Below are 12,704 nucleotides of genomic sequence, written 5' to 3'. Positions count from 1 at the left end.
AGGTCTGGTCTTAACGGAAGAGTCCACGGTTGGCAAGTAGCCATCCGGACAAGAAACGCATACCAAAACCTGTGAGGTTATGCTGGAACCACCAGCAGAACAAACGAACGCTCCTTTAGAATCTTGGAAATTACTCTTGGAAGAAGAACTAGAGGCGGAAAGATATAAGCAGGATGATACTTCCAAGGAAGTGACAATGCATCCACTGCTTCCGCCTGAGGATCCCTGGATCTGGACAGATACCTGGGAAGCTTCTTGTTTAGATGAGAAGCCATCAGATCTATTTCTGGAAGTCCCCACATTTGAACAATCTGAAGAAATACCTCTGGGTGAAGAGACCATTCGCCCGGATGTAACGTTTGGCGACTGAGATAATCCGCTTCCCAATTGTCTATACCTGGGATATGAACCGCAGAAATTAGACAGGAGCTGGATTCCGCCCATACAAGTATTCGAGATACTTCTTTCATAGCCAGAGGACTGTGAGTCCCTCCTTGATGATTGACATATGCCACGGTTGTGACATTGTCCGTCTGGAAACAAATGAACGACTTTCTTTAGAAGAGGCCACGACTGAAGAGCTCTGAAAATTGCACGGAGTTCCAAAATGTTGATTGGTAATCTCGCCTCCTGAGATTCCCAAACCCCTTGTGCTGTCAGAGACCCCCATACAGCTCCCCAACCTGTCAGACTTGCATCTGTTGAGATCACAGTCCAGGTCGGAAGAACAAAAGAAGCCCCCTGAACTAAACGATGGTGGTCTGTCCACCACGTCAGAGAGTGTCGTACAATCGGTTTTAAAGATATTAATTGAGATATCTTTGTATAATCCCTGCACCACTGGTTCAGCATACAGAGCTGAAGAGGTCGCATGTGAAAACGAGCAAAGGGGATCGCGTCCGATGCAGCAGTCATAAGACCTAGAATTTCCATGCATAAGGCTACCGAAGGGAATGATTGAGACTGAAGGCTTCGACAAGCTGAAACCAATTTCAGACGTCTCTTGTCCGTCAGAGACAGAGTCATGGACACAGAATCTATCTGGAAACCTAAAAAGGTTACCCTTGTCTGAGGAATCAACGAACTCTTTGGTAAATTGATCCTCCAACCATGTTCTCGAAGAAACGATACAAGTCGATTCGTATGAGATTCTGCTAAATGTGAAGACTGAGCAAGTACCAAGATATCGTCCAAATAAGGAAATACCACAATACCCTGTTCTCTGATTACAGATAGAAGGGCACCGAGAACCTTTGTAAAAATCCTTGGAGCTGTTGCTAGGCCAAACGGCAGAGCCACAAACTGGTAATGCTTGTCTAGGAAAGAGAATCTCAGAAACTGATAGTGATCTGGATGAATCGGAATATGCAGATATGCATCTTGTAAATCTATTGTGGACATATAATGCCCTTGCTGAACAAAAGGCAGAATAGTCCTAGTTACCATTTTGAATGTTGGTATCCTTACATAACGATTCAATATTTTTAAATCCAGAACTGGTCTGAAGGAATTCTCCTTCTTTGGTACAATGAAGAGATTTGAGTAAAACCCCAGCCCCTGTTCCAGAACTGGAACTGGCATAATTACTCTAGCCAACTCTAGATCTGAAACACATTTCAGAAATGCTTGAGCCTTCACTGGATTTATTGGGACACGGGAAAGAAAAAATCTTCTTGCAGGAGGCCTTATCTTGAAGCCTATTCTGTACCCTTGTGAAACAATGTTCTGAATCCAAAGATTGTGAATCGAATTGATCCAAATTTCCTTGAAAAATCGTAATCTGCCCCCTACCAGCTGGGCTGGAATGAGGGCCGCACCTTCATGTGGACTTGGGAGCTGGCTTTGGCTTTCTAAAAGGCTTGGATTTATTCCAGACTGGAGATGGTTTCCAAACTGATACCGCTCCTGTAGGGGAAGGATCAGGCTTTTGTTCCTTATTGTGACGAAAGGAACGAAAACGATTAGCAGACCTAAATTTACCTTTAGATTTTTTATCCTGTGGTAAAAAAGTTCCTTTCCCCCCAGTAACAGTTGAAATAATAGAATCCAACTGTGAACCAAACAATTTATTACCCTGGAAAGAAAGGGAAAGCAAAGTTAACTTAGAAGACATATCAGCATTCCAAGTTTTAAGCCATAAAGCTCTTCTAGCTAAAATAGCTAAAGACATATACCTGACATCAACCCTAATGATATCAAAGATGGCATCACAAATAAAATTATTAGCATGTTGAAGAAGATTAACAATGCTATGAGTATTATGATCTGTTACTTGTTGTGCTAAAGCTTCCAACCAGAAAGTTGAAGCTGCAGCAACATCCGCCAAAGATATAGCAGGTCTAAGAAGATTACCTGAACATAAGTAAGCTTTTCTTAGAAAGGATTCAATTTTCCTATCTAAAGGATCCTTAAAGGAAGTACTATCTGCCGTAGGAATAGTAGTACGTTTAGCAAGAGTAGAGATAGCCCCATCAACCTTAGGGATTTTGTCCCAAAACTCTAATCTGTCAGATGGCACAGGATATAATTGCTGAAACCGTTTAGAAAGAGTAAATGAATTACCCAAATTATTCCATTCCCTGGAAATTACTTCAGAAATAGCATCAGGGACGGGAAAAACCTCTGGAATAACTACAGGAGGTTTAAAAACCGTATTCAAACGTTTAGATTTAGTATCAAGAGGACCAGATTCCTCTATTTCTAATGCAATTAAGACTTCTTTAAGGAAAGAACAAATAAATTCCATTTTAAATAAATATGAAGATTTATCAGTATCAACCTCTGAAACAGAATCCTCTGAACCAGAAGAATCATTATCAGAATCAGAATGATGATGTTCATTTAAAAATTCATCTGAAAAATGAGAAGTTTTAAAAGACCTTTTACGTTTACTAGAAGGAGGAATAACAGACATAGCCTTCTTAATAGATTTAGAAACAAAATCTCTTATGTTAACAGGAACACCCTGAATATTAGATGTTGATGGAACAGCAACAGGTAATGGAACATTACTAAAGGAAATATTATCTGCATTAACAAGTTTGTCATGACATTCATTACAAACAACAGCCGGAGGAACAGTTACCACAAGTTTACAACAGATACACTTAACTTTGGTAGATCCAGCGTCAGGCAGCAATTTTCCAGAAGTATCTTCTGATTCAGGGTCAATCTAAGACATCTTGCAATATGTAATAGAAAAAACAACATATAAAGCAAAATTGATCAAATTCCTTAAAAGACAGTTTCAGGAATGGGAAAAAAATGCCAATGAACAAGCTTCTAGCAACCAGAAGCAAATAAACAATGAGACTTAAATAATGTGGAGACAATAATGACGCCCATATTTTTTTAGCGCCAAAAAAAAGACGCCCACATTATTTGGCGCCTAAATGCTTTAAGCGGCAAAAATGACGCCACATCCGGTGACTCCGGCATTTTTGGCGCAAAAACGTCAAAAAAATGACGCAACTTCCGGCAATAAGTATGACACCGGAAATGACAAAGAAAATTTTTGCGCCAAAAAAGTCTGCGCCAAGAATGACGCAATAAAATAAAGCATTTTCAGCCCCCGCGAGCCTAACAGCCCACAGGAAAAAAAGTCAATTTTTAAGGTAAGAAAAATTGATTATTCAAATGCATTATCCCAAATAATGAAACTGACTGTCTGAAATAAGGAATGTTGAACATCCTGAATCAAGGAAAATAAATGTTTAAACACATATATTTAGAACTTTATATAAAAGTGCCCAACCATAGCTTAGAGTGTCACAAAAATAAGACTTACTTACCCCAGGACACTCATCTACATGTAGTAGAAAGCCAAACCAGTACTGAAACGAGAATCAGTAGAGGTAATGGTATATATAAGAGTATATCGTCGATCTGAAAAGGGAGGTAAGAGATGAATCTCTACGACCGATAACAGAGAACCTATGAAATAGACCCCGTAGAAGGAGATCATTGAATTCAAATAGGCAATACTCTCTTCACATCCCTCTTACATTCACTGCACGCTGAGAGGAAAACCGGGCTCCAACCTGCTGCGGAGCGCATATCAACGAAGAATCTAGCACAAACTTACTTCACCACCTCCATAGGAGGCAAAGTTTGTAAAACTGATTTGTGGGTGTGGTGAGGGGTGTATTTATAGGCATTTTGAGGTTTGGGAAACTTTGCCCCTCCTGGTAGGAATGTATATCCCATACGTCACTAGCTCATGGACTCTTGCTAATTACATGAAAGAAAGCATGGCATTTAGCTAAGTGGAGTGGGGATAATCATTTTTTTTTAATGAAGATCAATAAAAGATCAATGATGAGTGATTTTTTTTTTGAGTGATAAGTGAACCTCAAGGTGTTCTCCCCAGGACCTATTAAGCAAGTTTACCACCCATATGATTTTACTAATCACCCAGCTAAAAGTTTAGCCAATATTAATCTAAAATTAGCTAATATTAAAAATGTTCAATTATTATTGCACATATTAGAAAATATTACACAGCCCCCACACGGTTATTTCATAATGCCACTTGGCTACTTCATAATGCCACATGGCTGGCAAAATGGTATGAGGAGGACACTAGGGAGAAAGTGACTCATTTTGCCAATGTCCCTCAAATAGAAGTGATGCCTGGTATTAGGCAACAATGTAAGTGTAAAACACAGTGGACAAATGATGATAGTTGAGTTATCAATGATGTATATTATTGGTTGTGGTGTATATATAATATGATTATTTTTTGTTTTCCCAGGAGAAGAAGCATTGAGATAATCAGGAAAGTCAGAACTGAGCAGGTTTGATGGTAAAGTGGCAACAGAAAATAAGACACTGAAGGAGTGGCTAGACAGATATGATTTTATATCATAATAGACAATATGATCTTAATGTGATCAAAATAGTTTTTAGTGGATTAGTTTACACACATTTATTTGTGTGTGGATATTTTACCTGCAGAGCTACCATTCTATCGCCTAGATTTAGAGTTTTGCGGCCAAAGGGGTGCATTAGCTACGCGTGCTTTTTTTCCCCCGCACCTTTTAAATACCGCTGGTATTTAGAGTTCACAGAATGGCTGGGTTTTCAGTGCGTTAGGCTCCAAAAAGGGAGCGTAGAGCATAATTTAACGCCACTGCAACTCTAGATACCAGCAGTGCTTACGGACGTGGCCAGCCTAAAAAACGTGCTCGTGCACGATTCCCCCATAGGAAACAATGGGGCTGTTTGAGCTGAAAAAAAACCTAACACCTGCAAAAAAGCCGAGTTCAGCTCCTAACGCAGCCCCATTGTTTCCTATGGGGAAACACTTCCTACGTCTGCACCTAACACCCTAACATGTACCCCGAGTCTAAACACCCCTAACCTTACACTTATTAACCCCTATTCTGCCGTCCCCGCTATCGCTGACCCCTGCATATTATTTTTAACCCCTAATCTGCCGCTCCGTAAACCGCCGCTACTTACATTATCCCTATGTACCCCTAATCTGCTGCCCCTAACACCGCCGCCCTCTATATAATGTTAATTAACCCCTAATCTGCCCCCCACAACGTCGCCTCCACCTGCCTACACTTATTAACCCCTAATCTGCCGACCGGACTGCGCCGCTATTATAATAAAGTTATTAACCCCTAATCCGCCTCACTCCCGCCTCACTAACCCTATAATACATAGTATTAACCCCTAATCTGCCCTCCCTAACATCGCCGACACCTAACTTCAATTATTAACCCCTAATCTGCCGACCGGACCTCACCGCTACTCTATTAAATTTATTAACCCCTAAAGCTAATTCTAGCCCTAACACCCCCCTAAGTTAAATATAATTTTATTCTAACTAAATAAATTAACTCTTATTAAATAACTTATTCCTATTTAAAGCTAAATACTTACCTGTAAAATAAACCCTAATATAGCTACAATATAACGAATAATTACATTGTAGCTATTTTAGGATTAATATTTATTTTACAGGCAACTTTGTAATTATTTTAACCAGGTACAATAGCTATTAAATAGTTAACTATTTAATAGTTACCTAGTTAAAATAATAACAAAATTACCTGTAAAATAAATCCTAACCTAAGTTACAATTAAACCTAACACTACACTATCAATAAATAAATTAAATAAAATACCTACAATTACCTACAATTAAACCTAACACTACACTATCAATAAATTAATTAAATACAATACCTACAAATAAATACATTTAAATAAACTAACTAAAGTACAAAAAATAAAAGAGAACTAAGTTACAAAAAATAAAAAATATTTACAAACATAAGAAAAATCTTACAACAATTTTAAACTAATTACACTTACTCTAAGCCCCCTAATAAAATAACAAAGCCCCCCAAAATAAAAAAATGCCCTACCCTATTCTAAATTTAAAAAGTTCAAAGCTCTTTTACCTTACCAGCCCTGAAAAGGGCCATTTGCGGGGCATGCCCCAAAAAATTCAGCTCTTTTGCCTGTAAAAAAAACATACAATACCCCCCCAACATTACAACCCACCACCCACATACCCCTAATCTAACCCGAATCCCCCTTAAATAAACCTAACACTAAGCCCCTGAAGATCTTCCTACCTTATCTTCACCTAGCCGGGTATCACCGATCGGTCCTGGCTCCGAAATCTTCATCCAACCCAAGCGGGGGCTGGCGATCCATCATCCGGCGGCTGAAGAGGTCCAGAAGAGGCTCCAAAGTCTTCATCCTATCCGGGAAGAAGAGGCGATCTGGACCGGCAACCATCTTGATCCAAGCGGCATCTTCTATCTTCATTCGATGACGACCGGCTCCATCTTGAAGACCTCCAGCGTGGATCCGTCCTCTTCTTCCGACGACTTCCCGACGAATGACGGTTCCTTTAAGGGACGTCATCCAAGATGGCGTCCCTCAAATTCCGATTGGCTGATAGGATTCTATCAGCCAATCGGAATTAAGGTAGGAAAATTCTAATTGGCTGATGGAATCAGCCAATCAGAATCAAGTTCAATCCGATTGGCTGATCCAATCAGCCAATCAGATTGAGCTTGCATTCTATTGGCTGTTCCGATCAGCCAATAGAATGCGAGCTCAATCTGATTGGCTGATCGGATCAGCCAATCGGATTGAACTTGATTCTGATTGGCTGATTCCATCAGCCAATCAGAATTTTCCTACCTTAATTCCGATTGGCTGATAGAATTCTATCAGCCAATCGGAATTCAAGGGACGCCATCTTGGATGATGTCCCTTAAAGGAACCGTCATTCGTCGGGAAGTCGTCGGAAGAAGAGGACGGATCCGCGCTGGAGGTCTTCAAGATGGAGCCGGTCGTCATCGGATGAAGATAGAAGATGCCGCTTGGATCAAGATGGTTGCCGGTCCGGATCGCCTCTTCTTCCCATATAGGATGAAGACTTTGGAGCCTCTTCTGGACCTCTTCAGCCACCGGATGATGGATCGCCAGCCCCCGCTTGGGTTGGATGAAGATTTCGGAGCCAGGACCAATCGGTGATACCCGGCGAGGTGAAGATAAGGTAGGAAGATCTTCAGGGGCTTAGTGTTAGGTTTATTTAAGGGGGCTTTGGGTTAGATTAGGGGTATGTGGGTGGTGGGTTGTAATGTTGGGGGGGGGGTATTGTATGTTTTTTTTACAGGCAAAAGAGCTGAATTTTTTGGGGCATGCCCCGCAAATGGCCCTTTTCAGGGCTGGTAAGGTAAAAGAGCTTTGAACTTTTTAAATTTAGAATAGGGTAGGGATTTTTTTCATTTTGGGGGGCTTTGTTATTTTATTAGGTGGCTTAGAGTAGGTGTAATTAGTTTAAAATTGTTGTAAGATTTTTCTTATGTTTGTAAATATTTTTTTATTTTTTGTAACTTAGTTCTTTTTTATTTTTTGTACTTTAGTTTATTTAAATGTATTTATTTGTAGGAATTGTATTTAATTTATTTATTGATAGTGTAGTGTTAGGTTTAATTGTAGATAATTGTAGGTAGTTTATTTAATTTATTTATTGATAGTGTAGTGTTAGGTTTAATTGTAACTTAGGTTAGGATTTATTTTACAGGTAATTTTGTAATTATTTTAACTAGGTAACTATTAAATAGTTATTAACTATTTAATAGCTATTGTACCTGGTTAAAATAAATACAAAGTTGCCTGTAAAATAAATATTAATCCTAAAATAGCTACAATATAATTATAATTTATATTGTAGCTATATTAGGATTTATTTTACAGGTAAGTATTTAGCTTTAAATAGGAAAAATTTATTTAATAAGAGTTCATTTATTTTGTTAGAATAAAATTATATTTAACTTAGGGGGGTGTTAGGGTTAGAATTAGCTTTAGGGGTTAAAAAATGTATTAGAATAGTGGTGAGCTCCGGTCGGCAGATTAGGGGTTAATGTTTGAAGTTAGGTGTCGGCGATGTTAGGGAGGGCAGATTAGGGGTTAATACTATTTATTAAAGGGTTATTGAGGCGGGAGTGAGGCGGATTAGGGGTTAATAACTTTATTATAGTAGCGCTGCGGTCCGCTCGGCAGATTAGGGGTTAATAAGTGTAGGCAGGTGGAGGCGACGTTGAGGGGGGCAGATTAGGGGTTAATAAATATTATGTAGGGGGAGGCGGTGTTAGGGGCAGCAGATTAGGGGTACATAGGGATAATGTAGGTTGCGGCGGTGTGCGGTCGGCAGATTAGGGGTTAAAATTTTTTATTATAGTGGCGGCGATGTGGGGGGACCTCGGTTTAGGGGTACATAGGTATTTTATGGGTGTTAGTGTACTTTAGAGCACAGTAGTTAAGAGCTTTATGAACCGGCGTTAGCCCAGAAAGCTCTTAACTACTGTTTTTTTTCTGCGGCTGGAGTTTTGTCGTTAGATTTCTAACGCTCACTCCAGCCACGACTCTAAATACCGGCGTTAGAAAGATCCCATTGAAAAGATAGGATACGCAATTGACGTAAGGGGATCTGCGGTATGGAAAAGTCGCGGCTGGAAAGTGAGCGTTAGAACCTTTCCTGACTGACTCCAAATACCAGAGGGCGTTAAAAACCAGCGTTAGGAGCCTCTAACGCTGGTTTTGATGGCTACCGCCCAACTCTTAATCTAGCCGTTTGATTCTTAAAGTTGAGATTACATACCCTCCACTCACACCGTACGTATTCTTATATATTTTTGCACAAAAGACTAAATGGAGTGAAAGTTAGTAGTAGTTGTATTATAAAGAACTGGTTGCTTATATCTGGACTTAGTTGACCAATCAGTTAGTGTCCACCAAGTACAAATTTACCACATCCAATTTGTTTTTGCCCAACTTGCTAGTTACATACATGTGTACCCAATAATACTGGACCACGCACATATTTCTGCCTAAGACTATAAATGCCATAAGACAGCATCTGTTTAGAACACTAAGCTTGCTTAGTAATGTAAGATGGTTACACAATTTCACCAGTTAAACTGATGGTTATACATACCTGCTGTCCTTTGAAACTGTAAATGCTTCTCGTTAATTCAAAGTTCCTGTGAATTGTAACCTGTTCCAAAAAAAAAGACACAGATATTACTTGATCAAGGCATAAACTCATTAGACCTCTCCCACTATAGTGTGTGTCAGACAGCATTTCTGAGACAATTATGCACACTACCATACCCAATACTCACAATGCCCTCTGTTTTAAAAAAATTTGGACTTCCTACAACAAATTCTGAAAGATAAAGAGAGACACATTGATAAGTTCACTAAATAACCAAATAGCTCTTCTTCCCCTATTTTCCCATTCCTCAATTCCCTCTTCCATCAAACCAAAATTACAGCATCCAAAGCCGGATTGGTCTACCAGGACACCAGGAGATTTCCCAGTGGGCCTCATCAGCTGGAGTAGGCAAGATACAATTTAAGGGGGTAGTGCTACTGGTGAGGCAATACAGCTGTATCATCTCTCTTCTTTTCACCTCTGAGCTATAGGTGTTAAGGTCACAAAGTATTTCCTTGTAAGGTTTTATTTCCTAGACCATGTACCATTTTAGTAGCCCTTCTTTGAATGGTTTCTATTGCCTACTCCAGTCACACTGTGAAACAGTGTTTAGAGTGTCTTTTTGAGTCATGGATGAAATTGGGTTGTAGCATTTTTTATTACAAACTTAAATAATTTAATTATGGAAAAAAATATTTGGGGAAGCAATATCCTAGTAATCCTCTTGAGAAACATTTTTTTATTACAAACTTAAATAATTTAATTATGGAAAAAAATATTTGGGGAAGCAATATCCTAGTAATCCTCTTGAGAAACATGGCGTGTGTGCATTCTATGGACTCAATGGAAAATATGGCTGTGTTTTATTCCCAGTCTGGCACTGACATCAGCTTACCTAACCAACCACCGGATCATTTTTCTGCCATCTTTATCCCCATATGCTCTGTAACACACCCTACCCCTGATCCATCTTCCCTTTTTATTTACCTGGGGTACTGTCGTCTGTAAACTCTCCTATAGCAACGGAGAACCCTGCAGTATAGGCAAGAAGGAAACATTGTCACATAAACACTAATTGCATTTTCACGCTTTACTATCAAGGAAGGTAACGTACTTATGTAATAGACTAAAGTCTCAGACACAATTAGTAGCCAAGTTATCTTATAACTATATAACTGTAATATCTGTGTTTAATAGATTAAAACAGGGGTGTCAAACTTTTTATCAAGACAATGGAATATTTTTTTATATTTAAATGGTTGTTAAACTGTAGAAAACTATGACTCAAATATGCCATGAAGCAGTTTCAAATTAACAATTTTCAAAAAAATGCTTTCATTCTTCAAAAGCACACAATCACCAGCAGTTTACAATCTCCCACATTATAGTTCTCTTTTGCAGAAGTCAGGTGGTTGGGAAAAGAAAGCAAGGTGCATCTGATCCTTGGTATCTGCCCTTTGAGAAAAAATAGCATAATAGAAAGGTATCTAAGCATCTGTTTTAATAAAAATTGGAGCCAATGTAAACATACCATTAAGTTTTTCAAAAGCTGACTAAGCCTCTGGTGTCCAATCAAAATGAACTTGACTTCTAATAATGCATAACATTATCGCAGAAACCTTCTAAGGATCCATCCTAATATAATCTGGGGAAAGGAAGTATCCCAAAAATTTACAGAAGGAACAGAGAATTGACACGTCTCCAACGATAAGCTCTCAGTCTCAATAATATAGTCTGAAAATTGGCACCATGCAAATCTTGAAAAGGAAAGAAGACCAGGATATCATCCAGATATAGGCATCTAACAAGTCTCTGAAAATATCATTAAGACAATATTGAAATGTAGCGGGAGCATTACACAATCCAAATGCCATGACAAGGTACTCAAAGTGTCTATTTGCAAAAGATACCTGCTTCAGATAATAGTATTGTAATATTGTTGAAAACTCTATAGGGCACACTATGAGCCAGATAGTAAGGCGGCTACAGGTTTGCTTATGCAGCTGACGGCACTCTGACTCATTGATAAATCTGGGCCAAAGTCTTCAGGCCCCTATCTTTATTTTCCTTAAAAAAGATTCCTGCCCCAGCTGGAGAAGTGCCTGATGAACGCTTTTGCAAAATCAATAGAGCAGTCACCACGACTAGGAGGAAGTCGATCTGCCCCCTTCTTCTCAAACACATCAGAAAAGTCCCTGTATTATTCAGGTAAGGTCTCCAGAATGCCTCAATGAACACTCAAAAGCATAGAAGGCTGGCATAAGCAGGAATTCTGACAAGACAGAAGCAAAAGTTACACGGTCATTATCCCAATTTATTGATGAATTGTACGTTTTTAACCAGGGTAAGCCCCAAATGACAGGAAATAAAGAAGAATCAACTACATCAAACTGTTAAGTGTATTTATGACCAGAACTCATCATAACAATGACTGGAACAGCCTCTTTTAGAACACATTTCATCAGACTGCCTTCAGCTACAAACAGTTAAATTGGAGAGGCCTTTGATTAAAGCAGGATAATGATATTACTTTCAAGGGTAGAATTAAGTAAACAGCCATATGCATCTGGGGCCCAATCCGATATGCAGCGTCGCCCGCAAAAGCTGGCGACGCCGAAATTTGCGCTGGTTTGGTATCACATATACGGCGTAACCTAGAAGTTACGCTCGTATATTTCTGCCTTCGCCCGTAGTTTTTTGGGCCATAGGCAGGTATACCAAACAAGCGCAGTTTGGTATCCAATATACAGCGTAAGGACTTACGTGGCGAAAATGGAGAAATCTTACTCCATTTTCACCTCGCCACAAAATGCAGCCGTAGTAAGCCTTATGCTGTCTATTGGAGCCCCGTAACTCCCTAAACTACCTGCTAAATAAAACCTAACACCTAACGCATGCGCAATGTCGATCTACCTGTCAACCGTGATCCCCCGCCGCAATCCCTAATAAAGTTATTAATCCCTAAACCGCCGCTCCCGGACCCCGCCGCCACCTACATTAAAAGTATAACTCCCTAATGTGATCCCCCTACACCGTCGCCAGCTACATTAGATACCCCCTAAAGTGAGAAAGTTTAGAATAGGGGTATGTGGGTGGTGGGTTGTAATGTTGGGGGGGGGTATTGTATGTTTATTTAAATCAAAATAGCTGAATTCTTTGGGGCATGCCCCGCAAAAGGCCCTTTTAAGGGCTGGTAAGGTAAAAAAGCTGTGAACTTTTTTAATTTAGAATA

General features: G+C 39.5%; 1 protein-coding gene across 1 annotated transcript in view; it reads right to left on the bottom strand.

The window, feature by feature from the left end:
* Positions 1 to 12,704, bottom strand: part of ITGA2B (integrin subunit alpha 2b) — a 194,612-nt gene that overhangs the window by 112,987 nt on the left and 68,921 nt on the right. Inside the window, exons 9-11 of the mRNA XM_053699977.1 lie at positions 10,460 to 10,504; positions 9,660 to 9,703; positions 9,473 to 9,532 (exon numbers count right to left, since the gene is read on the bottom strand). Coding sequence (XP_053555952.1) covers positions 9,473 to 9,532; positions 9,660 to 9,703; positions 10,460 to 10,504 — 149 coding nt within the window. The remainder of the gene's footprint in view (positions 1 to 9,472; positions 9,533 to 9,659; positions 9,704 to 10,459; positions 10,505 to 12,704) is intronic.

The sequence above is a fragment of the Bombina bombina genome, chromosome 1 (assembly GCF_027579735.1).
Source record: "Bombina bombina isolate aBomBom1 chromosome 1, aBomBom1.pri, whole genome shotgun sequence".
NCBI classification, from domain to species: domain Eukaryota; kingdom Metazoa; phylum Chordata; class Amphibia; order Anura; family Bombinatoridae; genus Bombina; species Bombina bombina.
Note: the sequence above shows the minus strand (reverse complement) of the source record. Positions and strands in the feature narration are given on the sequence as shown.